Source organism: Musa acuminata, chromosome BXJ3-8, assembly GCF_036884655.1.
Source record: "Musa acuminata AAA Group cultivar baxijiao chromosome BXJ3-8, Cavendish_Baxijiao_AAA, whole genome shotgun sequence".
Taxonomy (NCBI): Eukaryota; Viridiplantae; Streptophyta; class Magnoliopsida; order Zingiberales; family Musaceae; genus Musa; species Musa acuminata.
In genome coordinates, this window is record NC_088356.1 from 43,514,766 (window position 1) to 43,536,311 (window position 21,546).

At 36.2% G+C, this 21,546-nt stretch overlaps 1 protein-coding gene across 2 annotated transcripts; it reads right to left on the reverse strand.

Moving 5' to 3' along the window:
- Positions 1 to 1,634: 1,634 nt before the first annotated feature.
- Positions 1,635 to 20,916, reverse strand: LOC103995254 (DNA repair protein RAD4). 2 transcript variants are annotated; one of them, XM_009415805.3, is made up of 15 exons: positions 20,759 to 20,916; positions 20,626 to 20,682; positions 20,403 to 20,527; positions 19,643 to 19,942; positions 19,438 to 19,530; positions 19,272 to 19,364; positions 19,089 to 19,190; positions 15,897 to 15,946; positions 10,912 to 11,667; positions 8,500 to 8,887; positions 8,219 to 8,413; positions 7,984 to 8,136; positions 7,066 to 7,275; positions 5,604 to 6,011; positions 1,635 to 1,948 (listed from the first exon to the last, which is right to left on the reverse strand). In XM_009415805.3, the coding sequence occupies exons 1-14, from the start codon at positions 20,802 to 20,804 to the stop codon at positions 5,622 to 5,624; spliced, it is 2,958 nt and encodes a 985-aa protein (XP_009414080.2). In that variant the 5' UTR covers positions 20,805 to 20,916; the 3' UTR covers positions 1,635 to 1,948; positions 5,604 to 5,621. The 2 variants fall into 2 exon arrangements, with proteins under 2 accessions (XP_009414080.2, XP_009414079.2); XM_009415804.3 differs by having other exon boundaries at positions 19,643 to 19,957.
- Positions 20,917 to 21,546: the final 630 nt, after the last annotated feature.

Sequence of the window (21,546 nt, forward strand, 5' to 3'; positions counted from 1 at the left end):
ATGCCTAACAATGCAAAAATACCAATATTCAAGAACGAGAATATTAACTAATAAGGTTAAACAAACATTGACTATCAATTATCAACTAATTAATATAAAATTAACTAGACACTTCTAATGACTTCTTATGTTAAATGAAATAAATTCTTAAGAACTTTTTAAGTATTAAATGCAAACATGCATCCAGAATACATAATGTATGTAGAATGTAGTCAATGAAGAGTAGATTATACATCAGATGCAGCAAGATCACAAACAAAACTCAACTTGAAGTTATCCATTGCATGCGGCAAGTTCACCAACAAAAGTCAACTTGAAGAGGCAAAAAATAAATGCATGAGAGCAATTTTATACCCTAGAATTTAACCTCTAAATAACTAAAAGAGCAAACCTGAAATCAACTCGCAAATGTCCAAAACAATCCTGTGAAATATCTTACCTAATAGATGAGGATCCAAACTTCCAAAGGTTGTAGATGAAATGAAGAATCATTCAGAAACGAGAAACGATATTAGTGTTGACAACATCAAAACACCCCAAATGATCACACTCATCTTCACCAAAGTGCTTCTTATACTTAGAGCAGGAAAAACTCCTAGAAAGTATTTTCTTGTTACCTATGATTTCTCAATCCAATCCAAGTCTAAAAGTGGCATCGGTGTTACAGTTGTGGGTCTGATCATAAACCAGATGTCAAGATACTTCCAATGAATCACACAACAGTAAACATCAATTGAAAAATGCTACATAAAACAGAAGGAATTAAGTCAATTATAACAGAAATCATATTTAAAATCTCTTCCAATCTCTGGAACAAAACCAAAATTAGAAAAAAAAAAAGCACACACAATTACTATACCTCTGTTCTTTTCTCGTCATCTTGTTTTTGTGTTATTTGCCCATACTTTGTTCTCTCCTTTTGGCCATGAGATTAGGGCAACAACGACTGAAGAAAGAAGCCAATGAAGATCTGAACCCACCCCATTGTATCCATTTCTCATGGACAGCAGAAGTGGGTTTGGTTCGACATATTGTACTCTCATTGAGGGTGTTCCAGTTATATTATGCTTTGTAATAAAATCGGACCGGCCTTCATTGACATAGCCTGTTCATGCGAGTTCATGGTATACTGAATCAACTCGAAGCCATTTTTAAGAAAAGACAGTCTGATAAGTAGTATGGACTGGTCAGCAGTCCCATTACCCCTTTTTTCGGTCAGATAACTGGTCTAATCCGATTTTTGACAACCATGGTCTAAATACTCTGATGTGTGCAAAACAAGTGACATTAAACATGATCCATGCATTAGAATGCAAAGATCTCTTTTATTCTGTGGAGTGTTTGATTACAAAAAGGACAAGCTTGAAATTTGTAACAGTACATCCATCCACCACAGGTGAATGTTGATAAGCTTTAATGATGCTTCAATAATGACTGTCAAAGGACAAAAACTGATGAACTACTTGTATACTGTTTGTGGCAATAAAGAAGCCATTACTTAGCCCCTTGCTTTGCTGTTCAGTACGTCCTTGTACACAGGAAGAATCTAATAACTACTTGAAACAGAAGGTGTAGTTGTGGAATGAATGCAATAACTTGTAGATGATACCAATGAAAATTCCAAAAAGATGATATCAGTGAAAATTCCAAAACATTTAGACAATGGAATATTGAGAATGATTTCATAACAACCGTTGTAACAAACAGAAGCCAACTCTATATAATTTTTTAACTTTGGGTGTTATCACAACTAGAAATGCTTCAAATTTGGGTATGCAGCTACTCATCCCAAAGTCAAACATTTCTTCTGGTTACTGTGGTTGGATAAATTGCACAGACAAGGTTGAAAAATAAAAGAACTATATATTACAGATGATTGGGACATCCTTCTGATGATTGAGATTACTTTTTCTTCATTTGTCCTTTCACAAAAGCATGCTGTCAGATGCTGTTCAGCAACAAAAGATGGTTAGTGCTATCCCGAGTATGGTAGGCATACTGAGTACTATCATCTGGAAAAACTTGTCAAAATAAAAGCTTTTATAATCTCCCATGAACATGAAAGATGAACCAGCAGAAGCTAAAACAATTGACGGACGAAAAGCCATTAAGCACATTCAATCAAAGTGAAGACTACATAACCGATATACTCTCACCAAAATCTATAAACAAAATAGAACAGGTATGGGTTCTAAAGAATGCATATATATACCTGATGGCCTTTCTGAATAAACCAACATAAACCTTGCATATACTAAGAGGCATATGACTGAAGAAATCAAACTTAACTGTGAAAGTACCCATTCAGAAAGGATGGTTATGAACACACTGTTTTTGGTGTCTTCTTTGAGAGTTGAGACACTGGTATTTGGACAAGCCACCAAAAGCAACTATTTCCTATTTAAGAGATTTAAATTTTGGAAGACATCAAAGAAAAAGTTAAGTAGTCAAACTATGAACTCAATACCTTTAATTTTTACTGGTTTTTTATGTTCTTTGGTCTGCCGAAACTGAACTAAACAGATGTTGATGAAGAAAAAACAAAACTGTGCTAAAAATAGCACTAATTATGATTCGAGAATAAAAATTCACCGAGCTATAAAGTCTGGGGTATAAGTAACCATTTGTAATCTGTAATCATCCTTAAAGCTGAAGTCAATAATTCATCATGTTCAATTGACCTATGTGATAGTTTATTTCACATTGGGACTCAAGTAATGCAACATATGGTCCTGGACTGATGCATTAAATTGTCTAAACGAGTGTCAATCAAGGTTCGCAATTTCGGTCTATATCAGTGTATCGAGCCTTGCTCTATACGGTATGTACCGAGGCATACCGATGGTACGCCAGGACGTACTAAGCGGTATGCCTAAAATAATTGAAAACACTAATACATATTGTATTAGTGTTTTTAACTATTTTAGCCTAAAAGGTCGGTAATGGTTGAAATCGACCAGTACCACTCGGTACAGATTGGTAACAGTCGAAATTCTAACAGTTACTACCCGATACAACCCCGTATCGCTCGATGCGGGGCCAAAAATTTGGTACCACCCGATAGTGAGCGGTCCGTGTGTTGAGAGAATCTTGGTCCGGTATGTACCGCCCGTACCAGGCGGTACACTTCGAAATAAAAAAACCATGGTTTCAATTACCAATGACTTGGGCATGAGGCTAGCTCGTATTTGGTCCTCAAATAATACTGATGTTGTAGATCTCACCAGGTCCTCAAAACCTAGATTAAAAAGTATTACAGTGTGATTTGAGACCCAGAATTTTGCAACCAGAAATTATACTAAAGCATCTCCTAGTCATACTAAAGCAACTAGAATAAGAATATCCAACCTACTAGGGTAGAAAGCAAAAAAAGCAAATTTTACATAAAAGTTGATGAACAAGGAAAAGTTCCAGAATACCAATTTGAAAAACAAAAACACAAAAGCCACAAGTGACTTAATCCATATGTCCAATTCTTGGCAGTAAAAAAAAATCCAAAGCAGATATCATTTTCCAGCCCTAAATGTTCAGTCTTATGTCCTCTATTTTTTTAATTGCCTATGAGAGTTAACTCATCTTTAAATCGAAAATAGTGAAAAGCTTTTGTTTATTTTAAAAAATTTAAGGTGTTTGACTCTTCAAAAGGTTTCTTAGATTTTTGCGTTTCCGGCACATGGAGTGAATATAACCTGTGAGAGAGGCTTCAATCCTACATTGCTAAACCAACTAACCTTCTATTTATTTATATGCCATTTTTTATCACTGTCACAAATAGCTTTCAAGTGTTGTGGACTGAACACGACATGCATCCATGTGCTCCTAGCCTCAGTGCACCATGTAAGAATTGCAAAGCCATACAATCTGCTTTCTCTTGCCCCTGTTTTCCATGACCTATTCTCCAAATCCAGATGACTATACTCCTCTGTTCCTCTTCTAACTGCCTATTCACCAAATCTAGGCTTAGGTGACTAGTCTCCTCTTTTCTTCCTCTTCTGTTTTACAACACCTGTTCTCACAATCTAGGCTACTAGTTGATTGTAACTTTTATTTATTTTCCTCTTCTATTTTTCCACCACCTATTCTCCCAGTCTAGCAGTAAATTACTAGGCAAGAAGTACCTTTTTCTAAGTGCAAAAAAATGTAGCCAAAATATTTTGAAGTCGCCATGGACTCATGGAGATGGCCGTATTGGCATCATATTTAGAAAGGAGTCACCATGGACCCTTCTGTGACTGAAATCCTCTCTAAAGATGCACTGTTGATGTGTACAGTTAAATAACATCTTCTAATCTCACTTTATATCACCATGAACCCTTCTGCGACCAAAATCCTCTCTAAGGATGCACTGTTGATGTGTTCAGTTAAATAACATCTTCTAATCTAACTTTGCATCCAATGGCTAGTTTACAATCAGCTGCTCTGTTTATATCCAACAGCAACCTTACTCTATTTTTGTTAATCTCAATAGTGCACTAAGTTTTCAAAAGAGAGGTCATAAGGTTTCTTAGGTTAGGATCACAAAAAGCTTAGAATTATTTTTATTAACTTTTTTTGGCCAATCACTACATATCTAAACAAATGGCATAAATAGATCAGATAGGTGCAATAAGAAATTAAGTTTGAAAATAATTTTTTTTTTATGACAAATGAAGCAGGAAAGATATTTCAACATCCATCAAGTTGTTTGGCTTACAAGCACCAAAATTTATACCGGAAATTCTTAATTATAGTGCATGAGTAGTAGCATAGCATGAGTTTGGCAGCTGCTTACAAGGAAAAGCAAGTCAAAATGGACAATAAGGTCATTCTAATAAAAGGCAAAATGGTGATCATAAAGAAATAACTAATAAGGTTACAAAATGTACTTATTCAACATAACAGACACAAATAAAAACATAACCATCAATGAAGGCAAAAGAAAAAAAAGAGTTTATGCACTAGGTTTCCCATAAAACTTTAATAGGGGCATACTTAGCAGATGCCTTATCTTATCTTGTGAAATTAAAATGTAAACTAAACTACTAAACACTAATGAAAATGATATGGGACAAAGCATATAATCAAAATTCCCTAATCATGTGCAGAGAACCTTGTACAAAGCCCAATCGCAGGAAAAAGAACTTGATGCCAACTACAAATAATTGGAATATTAGAGCTTGTTGTTGACCATGGCACCATTCAAGGTTTGGATAAACAAGACTGACAACAAGACACCAAATTAAAGGGCCATTTCTTTGGTAGGGAACGTGTTCTGGAGTTCATATATGAGAGCTTGTATTAATTAGGATTGGAATTAAACAAAACTGAAACTGAGAGCTCAGCAGGATAGATCGACAAGATAGATCACCAATGCATGAAACAATTCAGAGAATATATAATTGGAATGGCTTAATTACTAATGACTGGTGGAGGTTGAGTTAAAAAGAGCAGAGGAATCAAACTAATGTAGGATATTCAATTGTTTGTTTCTTGAAAAAACTGAGCAGTACGGATTTTGAACCTATAACATGAAACGATGTAAAAAGGCCCTGATAATACAATATGTAATACGAGAAAGTAACCTAGTTAGAGAAGTAATACACTTCCAGCAGAGAATAACTTACAAGTGCAAGATTGATCTGCTAAAATTCCTCCACTTCAATTGAGAATCCACATGAACATCGCTTGGTCCACACTAACGTTATTTCATCAAAGCTCTGGTTCTCCACAGGATATACATGTTCATGGTCATGATCGGATGGAAAAACAGGTTTTAATTCTTGACTAGAACCATCGCAAAATTCTGAGGCTGAGGGCATGTTGCCATAAGGACTATTTTCTTGAGAAACATTTCTATTACTCTTTTGATCATTGCTAACAGTCTCATGTGTGGATGATGAGTCCACATATGAGTTCTTCAAATGTTGTCTCGTAATAATGGAGGAAAGCAGCTGGAACCACCTTGAAAGGGCATGGTTCTCATTCCTCTTTCTCTCTTCAGATTCTCTCCTTTCTTCTTCTTCTGCATATGCCTATTTAAAATGAAGATTCCAACAGAAAATAATGGTATATCAGTCAGAATAAACATCTAGATGTGAACATATTGCAGCAAGCAGTCGGTTGCTGCAATATTATCCATGTGAATGCAAGGAAAGCCAACAAGACATCTTCTGAAAGGACAAAAAAGGCATGAATGTACCAATGAATAAGGAGTAAATTACCACATATTGCAAAAGTTTTATAATATGAAGAGATACTATGTAAAGTTTCTCTATGTAATTTTAAAACAGAATAACAGTCATTCACATAACAAAATTCATAAAAATACTTCGAGTCCAAATACAAATAAATAAGGTTATCACATAATAGTAATTCAAAATCCAAAATTTGTGTTTCTTTTAATCAACATCTCTATAAGTTTCAAGGTGCCCTAAGCCGCCCACTATCAGTCAGAACGAGTATCAAAGTGCAACACATATGCCTTCATTTGTTTCAAGTATCTGATGTGAGTCAGCAAGAGTTTAGCAAGTTTTGTTAACAAGACATGACAAGATTTTGAAGCAGATGCTAGTTCTTTGAGAGGTGCTTCCTACTTCTTTCTAGTGATGCACTAACATCAGACGTACATAATGTGGCCATGAGGTCCTTAATCTTATTGCACTTGTAGTCTGCCAACCGTCTGTACTGGTTCTTCAATATTTAAAAAGGCAAATTAAGTAAACAATAAACAGACAACTGCTAGAATGCAGTACTTTATGCCTTTGACCACTTTGAGACAGTTACATGATACAATAATCAGTCAAGGTGCTCTGATCAAAATATCAAATAACATGGGTCAGAGTTGGCAAATCACATGTAACTTGCTCTTTATTAAACTCAATAACAAAAAACTGTTATAAAATTATAAAGTTACAAGAGTCATCAACATTGTGAGCAATGACGTCCGGAGAGGTCTGCTCCTTAAAAACATGTACGTTAGGATATGTAGTCTAGAATTGGGATTGTGGTAACTGCAGATTGTAGAACCAAAGAAAAGTTTTAAAATTAAACTAAGAACCGGAAGCAGATGAACCTGATAAAGCTTACCTCCAAGATAGCACCTTTGAACTCACTACAAACCACAATCCCATCAAATGTAGGAATGCAGCGGCCATTTCGAAAATCAAATCCAACCATAGCAGGTGCAAAATCAATTTCCAGTCTCTTTGCAACTGGAACCAATCTGGGTAACCTCAAGTGCGTAGTACCAGGTGGGAGACATTTCTCAGACCATACTTCCACTTGACCACGCTCATTCTATATAGATATTCATGAAAAAAATGAGTCAGTAATTACCTAAGACATCGACCAAATATTTAACCAAAAATATTCAGGGCAGTAAGATGGATAGTATAGCTGTATACTGCATATCTAGAAAGAAGTACTAGAAAACCATAGAATAAGTAAACAACGATGAATCTTAGTTGACGTCACAAACAAGATGTCTTCCGAAGACATCTTGTATTACATAAATAGATTTGAAATGACAGAATGATTGACACATCAGTGTGAGCATATTGAAAGTTCTTTACAAAGTGACAAACTAAAAGTAGAAAAATATAAAGCATAGCGTTACTAATTAATCAAATTAGAAATTCAGAAACAAATTTCACCACGATGACTGATAATAGCAATAAGCCTAATCAGCTAAAACAACAGTCTCATTGTTGCTACAGAGATTAGTAATAAAGACTAAAAAAATGCGCATCTGAAGTTTAAATTATGCCTAATCCGCATTATAGACATGAGTGCAACATCATATAAGGCACAAGACTTCTGACTATAAACTTGGTTTCCAAATAATTAATGTTTATCCTAATTGCAGAAGCAACTCCATGTACCCAATGAATTTATGACGACTAAAAAACCAGAAGAGAGAAACACAAACAAGGTCACTTTTAAGCCAAGGGATAAGGAAAAAGAAACTATGATTTTTTTTTAGTAGAAAGTGAAGTATACTATCACCTTTGGCACAATCCCATTTACAGCATGGGGGAGTTGTAGTGGTTCCAATTGCCACTTCCCAAAAAGTTCTACAGAAGGTTTGCCATAATCCTCTTTGGGAACATCTACTTCAGATGTCTGTCCACTGACAAAATATCTTGAACGTTTCACTACCTGGAAAAGAAGAAAAAAAAAAAGGTTTACATAAAAGAAAGGCAGCTGGATCATAATCATGTTGATAGTTTACACTTTACACCTTTGCTGGCATTTCACTAGCTCTAACTTGCAAGCCCTCCCGTAACCACTTTTGCTTCGTTTGTAGGTTCTGGACACAAGACCGAGGATATACAGGATGACCTGAACAATAACCAAGTATTGGACCTTTTGGATATAGGACTTGATACTTCATCAACCACTTTTCAATAGCATAAAGATGGTGATTTTTATAGGCCTACATTGCATAACAATGCATTAGGAAAAAGTTATCTTCACACAAAAATCACCAAGTTATTACTTGTAAGTTTCTCATGTAGTTACCAATTGATTCGTAGGAAGAGGTTCAGTTAAAGCCCTAGTTGCAAGTTCCATATCTTCAAGAGAGTCCCTTGATTCAATCCAAAGGCAGTTAGGTAAAGCTTCAAGATCCAGTGACTTGGTAAGATTGGACACTTTCTTACCCAATCCATCAGCATCACATGGACTTTCTAGGGGCCTCTGAGAGTTAACCTGATTATCTCTGAAATTCATTTCAACAGAACTGATCACTTTCTTCTCTCGATCAGAGGGAGCCTTTCCATGCAATTCCTCCAATTGAACCACACTTCCAGCTGTAGCTGATTCGAACTTCTTTAGCGGTGCCAATACTGCTTCCCACCACTGTGCATTTATTCTTTTGGAAGCAATTTTGTACCAGTGCATGCAATACCTGAAAAACAGTTAAGTGGATTTCATGATCTATAAGAAGCACATTCTTTCAAGTTTCAACTTCTTGTAAAATACTGGGTAGTTGTTTAAAAACGGGATTTCTCAAAATTGATTTCTTTTATATACTGGTAATAGAGACTGGCCTCACCATGCTATTTTCTAAGTATCCCACAAGTCCTTGAGAGGCATCAAGAAGCTTCACAGATAAAGGTATACAAAAAAGGGTAATTCTTTCTCACAGTCCAACAAAATATCCAATCAAGTTTCAACCCCACAAATCCATGCCATATAACCACAATTGAGAGCAGTTACCTAAAGCAGTTCTAGCAGATGTATGCAGGCTAAGAATAAAGTGTTACATCTATAAATAGAGAAATTGTTTCCATGAGTAAAACCTGGTCACCCACTTTGCGAAGGACCAACATTACCCCTATAAATATGATTATGTAAAATTTAAATAATAATATATTTTTACCATTTTCAACATTTTATTTTATTTAAATTAGTGGTTCAAGTGTCCTGGCTTGTATTAAGTTAAATAACTACTTGTTATTAGTGTAGATGGTCTTGTATCGATATATAGACTCTATATTATTAAGCATCCGATACACTATTCAAAACTAGTTGCAGTACAATATTGAATGGGTATTGTGTTCCATGTGGATGGTAGTTTAGCTGCTTTAGGCCCCCTCTCTTTCTTCTCACTCTTATCCTATTTTTTTCAGCAGTATTAATGAGTATTCTTCACTGGAAAAAACCTAATATCTCTTCTTTCTTTTATTATTTCTCTTTCAATGATTATAAATACCAAAGTTCCTCTCCCAGCAGCAAAGCATAGCAGTTGGGATTTTTTGTTTGTTCCTTGTACAGATTTCAATCTAATAATTTGTATGCAAACTTATCACAGGCTTGTGAGGCATTATAAGCATACACAAGTGACATAAGTCATAAGGTTGCAACATGATCCTGAGTGGCAAAGGCCCATATCAACAGTAGCTTTACAATCACAGAGAAAGAAATCAAGGTGACATAAAATAATATAAATCTCAAACAAATTTATCACAAGCTTGTGAGACATTAAAAACAAACACAAGAGACAAATGTGTTGAATTAAGGTGGTTGCACTATGATATTGAGACCCGAGCACCTCAATGTGCTTTATCGAGGCACCTTCAACTTACTGTTGCTCAGATGAGAATGTCATCTTCAGCAGATGGGCTAACCAAGATGAACCATTTGGGCGCTGGGCATCCCAGGCACTTGTCTGAGCTACCATGAGCTTAATCAACTCAACATTGTCAGTCTAAAGCCCCATGAGCCTGGTTCAACATGCAAGTGTTAAGAATGTGTGAAACATGACCTAGGTGTAGGCATGCAAACTCATGAGCACATGACTCGGCTGACCAAGGTGCAAGCAGACAACCATTTACCAGCTTGAACCAGCATGGACCTGAACTAATCGCATTGACCAGCACGGAACCCATATGGATCTATACAAAAGCCACCCGGTCAGTACCAGTCAGCAAGCATCCACTTCATTCCAAAGTATACCTTTCAGCTCATACCAAGAACATGGCTATAATCCACGAATGGGATATACAACCATTTTTGCCAAGTGTTCAGTCTGTTATTGAATAAACCAATTAGTTGCAACAAGTAATGGCATTGTGGCATCATCAATCTGCTTAATTCACTGCCTAAAATGAGTGCCTATTTGGTGCATTCTTTGTTCATGAATGAGTGATAATACAACTGTTCTTGGCTCATAGCAAGAGGAAACAAGAGAAAGGAAAAAGAAGGCAATCAGAAAAATCAAGCGATTGACTGGAAATCTAAACAATATCTCTGTAGGAAACCAAGTAATACAGTTAATTTCAAAGAAACAAATTTCTTGAATTGAACTTTTTGCTTTTCTCAACCTTAATAATAGTATGAAGATTGACTAGATATATATGTATTTTGAGTTGTATAATCATATTTATCTAAGAAAGGTCCATTTTAGGATAGAAATATTGAAGTTCATACCTGCGTGACACATCTTTAGCACCATTTCCAGCAAAAGCAACAACATATCTCAATGGTCTTCTACAAGCAGCAGCTGCAGCTTCTACCCTTTCTGCACCATCAACTATAGCATTTGCAGCATCAACATGCACCCATCTTCCTGTTAAAGTCTCTCCGCTGCAGTAGACTTCTGCCCAGTACAAAGGAGGCCCAGTCCTTCTAGACCAAACTGCACCAGAGCTACCATGCATTGAAACTGAGGAATCTACAGCACTTCTTAGTGTTGGTTTTTTCACAGAAGAAGCTAGTCTTGCCGAAGATACAGGTGACTCATCAATCTCAGAATGTAATTTGTTATCTGCAACAGCTGCAGTGGTTGCTGAAATGGCCATTTCCATCTCCAACATGAACTCCATATCCCCTTTTCTTTTTGATTTTGTGTCCTGACAATTAAACTTGTTATTGCACATTCCAATGGTTGATGTATAACTGACTGGATCATTAGAAGAACAAGCAGCTGCAGAAACCTCAGGCAAATTCTCCTTGCAACCTGAACCTTGCTGCTCCTCATCAAACTTATCCTTACCAGATATTTCCAAGTTTTCATTATTCTTATTCAGTAAATGAACACCAGTTATTTTACTAACTGGACTAGGTGCCAAGACCGAAGTTGAAGGAGAGAATATTCTCATATCCATGCTTGCTCCATCTTGCTTTGTGGTTCCAGTTATATCAGCATCTGGCTTGAGAGAAGCCACATCAAGAATAGACACAAACCTGAAGCAAAGCATTTCCTTTAGTAACTGATGGAAAGTGCTTAAAAGAAATAAAGAGGTTGCATTATAATAATCAAGTGCATCTAACATTATCTGTCATGGATAGAAAGCTTGTCCTGCACAGAAAGCTTCTCTAAGTCAACAACAAGAATCCATTGAAGATGCATCAAATTCCCAAGTTCATCTTCTGATATCAGTTAAGCTTCTCTAGCCTAACTGCAACAACCAAAACTGTATACTATCTAAAGTCAATAGACAATATCATGTATTTGCATGTTGACCCATACTCCTTGATATGAGTGGTACGTGTCAATTGGATGAGATATTGAAACACAAAACCAACCAGAGTCAGTTGTCTACCTCATATCAAAGTGGATTGTGGCATGCCAATAAATACAGATCATTACAAATCGGCACAAGTTTAATTTAGAACAGGATTTGTATGATATAGGCCGAGACCAACTGGCATGACTTGGTATCGGTCTGTGAACTGTTCAAGCTTAGCCAGTCCAAGATCTTATTCACTTGCATGCAACTACCAACAGGTTTGTGCTATATCAGTATTAACAATATTACCAAACATAAACCTCGGTTCTATAAGAATCTTTAACAAAATCTCAGAATTCATTTTCCAATGCCTTAAACAATATGATCATTAGAACTTTGCAATTAAAACAAACCTAAGTGGAATAAAAAATGACAAGAAGAAGCCACTACACAACAACTCCCAGCAATCTGAGCATCTTAGTCTACGAAAAGCTAGGTGTCTTAGTTTGACTGAGTCTAGATTAGTCTATTTTCATTTTTCAGGAATTGTTGGAAAGTTTTCTTATCAATAATTAGTTGTATTCTTGTAAGACATATTATTATTTTTTGGGACTTACTTTTGTTTGATTGATAGAAGTCTTATCTTCTAAAGTACCTAGATGATTTTAAACTAGGAGAAGTTAATGATCTTATATGTAATTTTTAGTAAATCTACAAATAGTCTTAGAAGGTGAAAATTGTGTGACAATCTCATGATGAATTTTTGATGTAAAAAAATACTAATTTCTTAAGGCTTTTGGCCTTCTTTTCTACTATTGCTCTATGATAATATATCTTTTCATCTTTAATTCTTCCTTCAAACCTTAAACCTATCCAAAGTATCTTGCTTCTCTTATATTACAGTCCAATTAAAAAACTTAATTGTCTTTAAGTATTCATTGTACTACTTCATTGACTTATATTTGTGATGCATATTATACTAGATAATGACAAAATCATCCATTACCATGGCTCTCCATTTTGCATCATATGGGACCAACTAAAAGACAACTAAATCTGTTATAAGGGAAAAAAAGAGTGAAATGACAAGAGTTAATAGAATATATATTGAAAAAAGAAGACTAGAAGTCAAAAAGAAATATCCATCAAGGAAAACAATAAAATTGTAAAAGGGTGAACAATGTGCTTAAGACCCACCAATTTGGGATCTAGGGATCGGCAATGTATGATTCCTTACTCCTACAACCATAGAGACTGTTTTCATGACTAAAATCCCAATCTGGGAGGGTGAATATCCACACCTTACCTCTACAAGTAAAAGCAAAACAAGCCTCACTTAAGCTGCAAAGGAGAAACCTTACCATTTACTAACACTTGCCCTCCTGGAAAAGTAGTAAGGTAAAGATATACTATTTCTTTCATCCAAAAAGTTCATTGTATCAATGTCATACAAATTTCACCATCTAATGCTTTATTTATAGACTAACTAAAAATGCTTATATAAAATAAGGACCCAATCAATTTTTCCCAACACAAATATATCTATAACTCTTAACCAAGATTCCAATCTAATCATATCATCTTTTCAAGTGAATGTATAATAAAAACCAAAATAATAATATAAGGCAAGGATTTTAATTTTGGCTAGCAAACCCATAGTGATCCTGCTCGGGACCACTACAGATCCCATACCAGCATACCATGTTTCAATACATTGGTACACACCAAGTTTCAAAAAAAGCCTGAAAAATTTATTGCCCCAGGCCCCCAAGTCCCTTTACCGAGCATGCTGGGTGGTACAAGTCTTGTAAGGAGCAATACAAGACTTGTACTAGGTGTACCACTTGTTTACCATGTTTTTATGTTGGTAGGTTGTCGGACCAATAAAGACACCCATACCAAACCATATTGAGCGTTATTGCAAAATTTTTATATAAGACTCATCCTACATTTATTAAACATTTAAAAATTATTAAAATACTCCTAAATTCATCAATAAAAATTCTAACCTACTTTCACAAACTAAAAACTTGAATTCGCTTGGATTGGAATGCATCAATCATCTTTCTGCTGCACTAAACTTATCCTCAAAGTCTCGTAATGAAGGTACACTAGTTTTTATCTTTAATTTTTTTCTTGGATTCATATTTAGCATTGATCCTGCTTTATATTTCTACAATCATTTGAAATCATACTGTTTTGTTGGTTTCAAATATCGGGGCATGACATAAAGGTAAAAGACCACAAATGAATTTCAAGGTAAGAAATAGGCATCTCAAAGGTTTCAAACTTGCTTTGTTAAGAGAACATCTAAAATAGGGTAACATTGTCATGCAAATCCACATGCTGACTTGATAAAGCATCAATCACAAGTGTAAGACAACATAACAATGCAACAAATAATTACAAGAATTTAATCTTGAAATAAGAATGAAAAAGGTGAGAAGAGAAAGACATAGTGAATTATAATAACAAGAATAAAGCTGAAAGCAATACTCAAATAATGAAGATAGTAAGATCCTAAGGAACTAAAAGAAATATCCATCATATAGATAAAGAAAATAGCAAGACCATTAGATATGAAAAATCACAGTTTCTTTCCTCAAAAAAATTCATCATACCATTGTCTAATATGAAAATTTGTCTCCTATCAAGTGCCTTATTACATTATGGAAAAAGGAAGCGTCTAAGTTAAACATAGAGATAAAAGAGGGAAAAAAGATTGAGAAAAAAAGTAGGAGAAGAAAAGAGGGAAGAGAGATAGAGAACTTTAGAAGATGAGATCTTGAGTAGTGCAATAATTCAATTCTAGAACTTAAGGGCTACATAATACCAATTTATAGACTCTCCTCAGCTGATACAAAACTCATCTACTCCATCTAAAAGTACATATTTCTTAAACAATCTATTCTGAATCCTTATCTGACTAGGAAAAAGAGATATGTCAATTAGCTAGCTGTCAATTTTATCCACACCACTGACACTCATCGGTGCCTCCAATGAGTCTCAAACACCTAAGAAACCAGTGATCAAATCAAGTTTGGGCTTAGTTTAGAACTCTCCAAATGGATAAAGGTCAATCTGGACTATTGTTGCAGATTAGGAGTAGGAGTTGACCTCATTGACCCATCAATTTTGACCAAATATGATCAAACATTAAAATGAGCTGCCTATGATGATTATGTAAGCCACTAAGTAATCTTGAGTTGTTGATACAAAATGTGGGTCTTTTCCCTGGGCAGCCCATATGGTAGGGGCATCCAAGATTACTAAGCCCCCATTGTGAAAGGTTGCCCTGGCTCGTCCCTTACACTATCCTCACAAGACTTGAGCTGACCCAATAGAGCTAGAGTGGAGTCTTTTGTTCTCGTTTCACAGGGGCCATGTTTGAGGACAAAGGCTGCGGATCACTAGAAATTTGTATCACAACATTGTTCTACATGTTTCATAATCTAAGGCTTCATTTATGACTAGATAAGGTTGAATAAGAAAATGACTATATCTTCTCTATCCTACCATCTCCTAGTCCAACCTTATCCAGAATCATATTTCTTTCTTATTTTATCATCATTTTTCAGTGATAAATAAAGATAATACTACATAAACTCAAACATCCAAATAAAAAAAATAATCCAAAAACCAATGAATAAAAATATAATTTAGATTCAACCAAATTATAAAAAAATTAATCCTAGATTCAAATACGATATCCTTTCTCACCAATAATCTCTGTTAAGCATAATAGGGTAAGTTTAATATATAATTTTCAAAGCCTCTTTTCTCACCCTCCTCTACCTCCCATAAAACCACTAACCTCAACTGACAGCTCTGAGAAAGATAAAAGGGCACTTTATGAAACTACAAATTTATAGATGGAAGAAAAGATATTCAAATTGTGGTTCGACAAGTGCTAATTGTAAATTAGATAGCCTATTTGACTGTTTAACCATCATGTCCACATACCGAGTTGTCAGATTGAGAGCTCTAAACAAGGCCACTGACAATGCAGCAACCTACACAAATAAATCCAACTATTAAAACATTTCATGCAATTCTTCAAGTAAGTAGACCAAGAATTACTATCTATATCTTTCACTCAAATGTAAAATCCTTAGCGATATATACATATGTATATGTATATATACATACATGTATGTATATACACATACACACACACACACACACACACACACACACACATATATATATATATATATGCATAACTGAACAAAAAGAAAGCACAATGCTTGTCTTATATAAATTTAAACTTCAGGCAAGGATTGAAAAGACATGAAGGCACTAGAAAAGGAGCACAAAATTGCATTAGAAGAACCAAAGTTACATTTGATTCACATTTCTTGTTATTCATTGACCAAGAAATCACCTACAGATATATAAGACTTATGCAATGAGATAAAGTTCACTGCCAATTCAAAGATCAGATAAAAATTAGTGTGACATATTTAAGACAAATTATAAAATTAATTTAAACCAACCTGACCATGGATTAAGAATCTCACAGTCGTAAGAGACACCAGAGTCGAAGAAAAATACAATATCTTACTCAGCCCCTTGATTAATAATAATTTCTCCAGGATAAGGAAAACAACAGTTGAATATTAAGAATTGTGTTCAAGGGCATCAAAACAATCAGCATAATAATGTTCTTTGATGGCCAATAACAACTAAGTGAGCTTTGTGGAGGTGTTATGCAATGTTCAAGAGAAAACATCTATTCTAGTTCGACTTTGTCATACCTTTCTTTCTTCTTTATAGTAGCATTGCTTTTGCTTCATCTTTTAAGTTTGAAATCAGTGATTTAAAAAGTGCTAGACATCAAAGCCCGAGACGCTAGGCGCTCGCCCGAGCGAAGTGAGACACTAAAATATAAATATATATAATATAATTAATAAAATAATTATTTAAATAAAAATACGATATTAAATTAAAAAAATCTTGTAAAATTACAATATCACATTAACAAAAAGTCTCAAAATTCAAAACAATAACAATAATTTTAAATAAATAAAAATTAACAGTATTAAAATCAAAATAATATATTATTAATCTAATAAATAAAAATACTATTACTAGTATACAGTTAGTAATATACTGTTAATATACTATTAACAGTATACTATCGAAGTGAGAAGAGTGTGAATAAGAGGAAGATCAAGGCTGCTGATTGAGAGCAACGGCAGCGGAAGCAACGAGCGACGACAGTGGCGGTGGCAGCGATAGCAGCGAGCAACGACAGCAGGAGTGGCGAGCGCCGAGCAATGACAGTGGCAGTGGCAGTGGCAGCGGGAGCGACGATAGTGGCAGCGGGAGCGGCGTGCAGGGTTAACCCGGGCACTCGCCTGAAGCACCCGATGCCTGGGCTCGGGCGAGCGCCCAAGTGATGCCACTTTGAAGCGCGCCGCCTGGAAATGAAGCGAGACGCTCGGGCCTCCCCTCGCCCGAGCGCCTATTGAAATCACTATTTGAAATAACCATGGACTCTTCCTCCTTAAGTATCAATATCACAAAATTCTATTTTTGGCACCTTATTTTGCAACTATCAAATCCTCACACATAATAACTTTTGTAATAAACTATATCTGTGCCAAATGGGCTAGTCTTTGGCACTTATACCTTGTAAATAGCAATCATTTCACCTTGTCTTAAACATTTTCCGTGTCTTCATGGAGATCGGAGGATTATTCCAATTTTGTGAGAATAAATTGCAACTGAAAAGGTAAATTGTCCAACTCCACCAAACAACCTTCTAAAATGTATGGCAAGCCCTCTTTTATTTACATTTATGACAAACTTTAGGAAGATAGTTGATCATAAAATTTTATAAAATAATATATGGAGCAGGGTTTTTAATACCATTCTGTATCACTCGGTATGGGCGGTACGTATCAGTTCGCTAGCTGATCGGCACGCGGACCGCCCACTACTAGGCAGTATCAGGTATTTGGCTGCGGTGAGGTGAGGCTAGACGAGGAAGAAAAGGGCATTCGAAAAAGAGGGAGAAACATCGAGAAAGAGGACCGCAGAGTCACCGATGCGTCGTCACCAGCGTCTCAATGAACCTGAGCCCATTGAACCTCGATGTGAACTTGTCTTCCATGCCCTTTCTCAATCTCGATCCGACGCCTCCCTCCCCTGACGATTTCAATCCAAGAGGTAACAACGAGGAGAGTCATACCTCTTTGGAGGAGGAGCTGGTGGAGTGGGGATCGGAGGAGGTGGCGGCGAGAGCAGTAGAAGAGGTGGCCGCGACGAAGACAGTGAAGACCCCAGTCTTCTTCATCTCCGAACGGTCTCCTTTGTCCACTGTCGTTGCACGAAGAACCTTTCAATGTCGTCTTTCTTCTCCCCACCTCCTTGACGTCAAAGGCCGCAGCCAAGGTGACGATAAGAAGGATAAGGAAAAGAAGGACGAGGCAATGACGATGAGGCTATAATTGATTTTTATAATTTTCTCGGTAACCCGTACTGTATCGTACCGAGCAAAGCTCGGTACATCGAGATGGTACGAGATTAAAAGTCTTGATATGGAGAAGTCTCAAATTCTTGCTCTCCTCATTAGCTGACTGGCATGTTAATAAAGAACGGGTTTACAGCATTGACTTAATACCTTAATCTATATTCTTCAATATCAACTAGTCTACAATGCTTTCAAACTTCTGACATGAATGCGCTCATGGATGACCTCCAAATTTAAAGTCTACTTACCTGCATTGTGCTTCTTAGCCTTGATTAATAATTCTTCATCAAACAATGTCAATAACCTACCAGTATACTAGTACTTGGAGTCTATTCTGATGTCATCTATATTCATTCTCTGAACAAATGCTTCTATTTACTCTGAGAATCAAAACAGGTGATTCATTGATTGCGAAATTTTTTTGCAGACCTACTTAATGTGATCTTACCTTACAGTTTCACACTTGGCTATGATCCTAACATAAAAGATATGAAAGAAACTGCTTCAACAAATTGTTGCAGTCAAATAAAAAAGCCAGGCAAGCGAAGAAAAATTCAAACTTCACAAAATAATTTCCATTAACTATCTAAAGATTGAAAATGAAGTTCACAATCTAAAGTAATGACCAGAATCATTAAGTAAAAAAATACATAAAAAATAGCAACAGAGATAAACACCTCTTCAGCTGTCCCCTCCTGGGTTTGAAGGGCATACGCAATATTTGCATTAAAAGAACCCTTATCAATGCTCTGGCTTCTTACACGGAAATTATTACTGAACTGCAGGAAGTACAGAATTTGTGAGAATGTCAAGGAGTATCTGCTATGTACAATATTCAGACTCATAAAAGTATCCCTTACCCAATTTACAAGGGCACATAATCTGTTAGCTGTTAGTTTTTGAACCTCTCCTATTGTCAGCAAGTTGACTGGTAAAAGTGAAAGTAAAGAAGCCTGCAAAACATCTGAAAGTTAAAAGAAAACTTGTTTTATGTACAAAGATTGACATGTAGCAGAATACAAGAACCTGAATCAGAGAATCATTGCAAGCATTGTCAACAATCCTCCCTCTTGCAAGTAGACATAACAGATGCACTTTATGAACAAGCTCTGCTAATTCCTGAAATAATAATTACCCTATGTTTGCCATATTAACAGTGCCCTAAAAAGAATCACACATTGCATAGAAGTACATCCTTAAACATAAACCTGTCTTGATAATTCAGAATTACCTTATCTTTAGCAGAAATTCTTCGAGGAAGCTTCTTTTGAGAACACGATGGTGAGTCAGTGAATTCAACAGTGATCTCCCTACCAACATCATGTGAATAACCTTCTAGATTCTCTGGAACAGGAATGCTACCCTCTTCCCAGACTAGTTCATTTGCATCATAAGAAATGTCTTCTGCATCACCCTCTTTTACCAATGTGCTTCCTTTACCATTCCTGGTACTACAACCCTTCAGATTAAATTCATGAACACAATCTTTAGTATCTATGCTTCCACTATTCTTTCCAACTGATTCCTCTACCTGAGATAATAGGAACTGAATATTTTCCATTAGTATGTACCTAAACTATGGCATAAACTTTATAGAATAATGAAAATGCACTACAAAAACTAGTTTTATGTCTCGGTGCCTACTCTTATCATAATGTGTTTTACCCTATCATCCTCTCACCGTTCAGAAATACTGAATCAAACAACCACAGACAGCTACCACAAACATAAAAGAGAACAAATTTTCATCAATGAAGCAGATAAATAACTCAAATTGCTAAGTAGTCATGAATGCTCGAGCAGACGAAGAGAACAACTCAAAGATAACACCATCCTTCTGTCTCTGCGTAAGCAAACATCATATATCACAACAAGTCATCCTGTGGTTCCATAATGACTGATCCGAAGGCCCCACGCAAAGCTTCTAAAGCGTACCTAACAACATTTCATGTTTATAACCTTGGGGGGAAAAGAACTAGAAATGGGCCAACCTTCTCTTCGGGCTCCCCATGGTAAGTGACACTTTCTTTCCGCCGTTTAGAGCTCAAAGCTGTGTGAGAAGTTGCCTTTTTCGATATATTGACGGTCGTCTCCTCCAATCTAGCGGTTAGGGAACCTAAAAGCGCAAATTGGAAGTAAATAGTAACCAGAACGAAGCCACTTTCAAAAAATAAATGAATCGATGAAGATGACAGAAAGAAATCGTTACAAAACCTTTCCCACGCTTCGATTTAGCGCCAGAACTGGTTCCCACTTCGGAATCATTCTGGGCTGCGGAGAAGAATCGACAAATGAGGGTTTCTGCGCCGAACTAATCAAAATAGGGAATAGGGTTAGGGAAACAAACCGGGTGGCGTTTCGGCCCGGCGTTTGGATTGATTTCGCGTTCGCATCTCCAAAACCTTTCAACTTCTCCTCCTCCTTCCTTATGCCTTCTTCAGAAGGGGAGCGGAGTGCATCTTTGATGGTTGGGAGTTCGCCGCGCGGGAGATCTTAGGGTGTGAGTGCGGGTAGATCAATCATGCTACCGTGGGTCGATCCGAGCCGTCCAAAGTATTTATTTTCTGATAATTTCCGAATGACCGAATCGCCCTTGAAAACTTTCACAGGTAATGAATAATATGTTAATACTTTATTATAATTAGTGACCATAATTCAAAAAAATCATTGAAAAGGAGACTTTTGTAAAAGCACATTCGAGTTATTGAATGGTTAAATCTTTTTAAAGATCTTACTAGGGTCTATCGTACCGAGTCGTAACGCCCGATCCGAGAGTACTATAGCACTGTAGCAGTGCACTGTAGCACTACTACAGTGCTATAGTACTCGGTACACCCAGGTGTACCGCCCAGTACATCTGGATGTACCGCTCGGTATACTGTATCGTAGCGGTACCGAGCCCAGGTTGAAATATCGGTACGATACGGTATTGTAAACCTTGGATCAACATTTCTATTGAAACCTCAGGATTCGAATTCACTTTCAATGATTCCCAAGTAGATCAAGAATCCACTCAGACATGATACGATACCAACATAAACATTAAGCATTTCCATACCCAAAGTGTTGGAAAATATTCACTGCTGGAGAAAATAATGGCAAACACATTAAACCTGGCATAGAAAATCAACCATG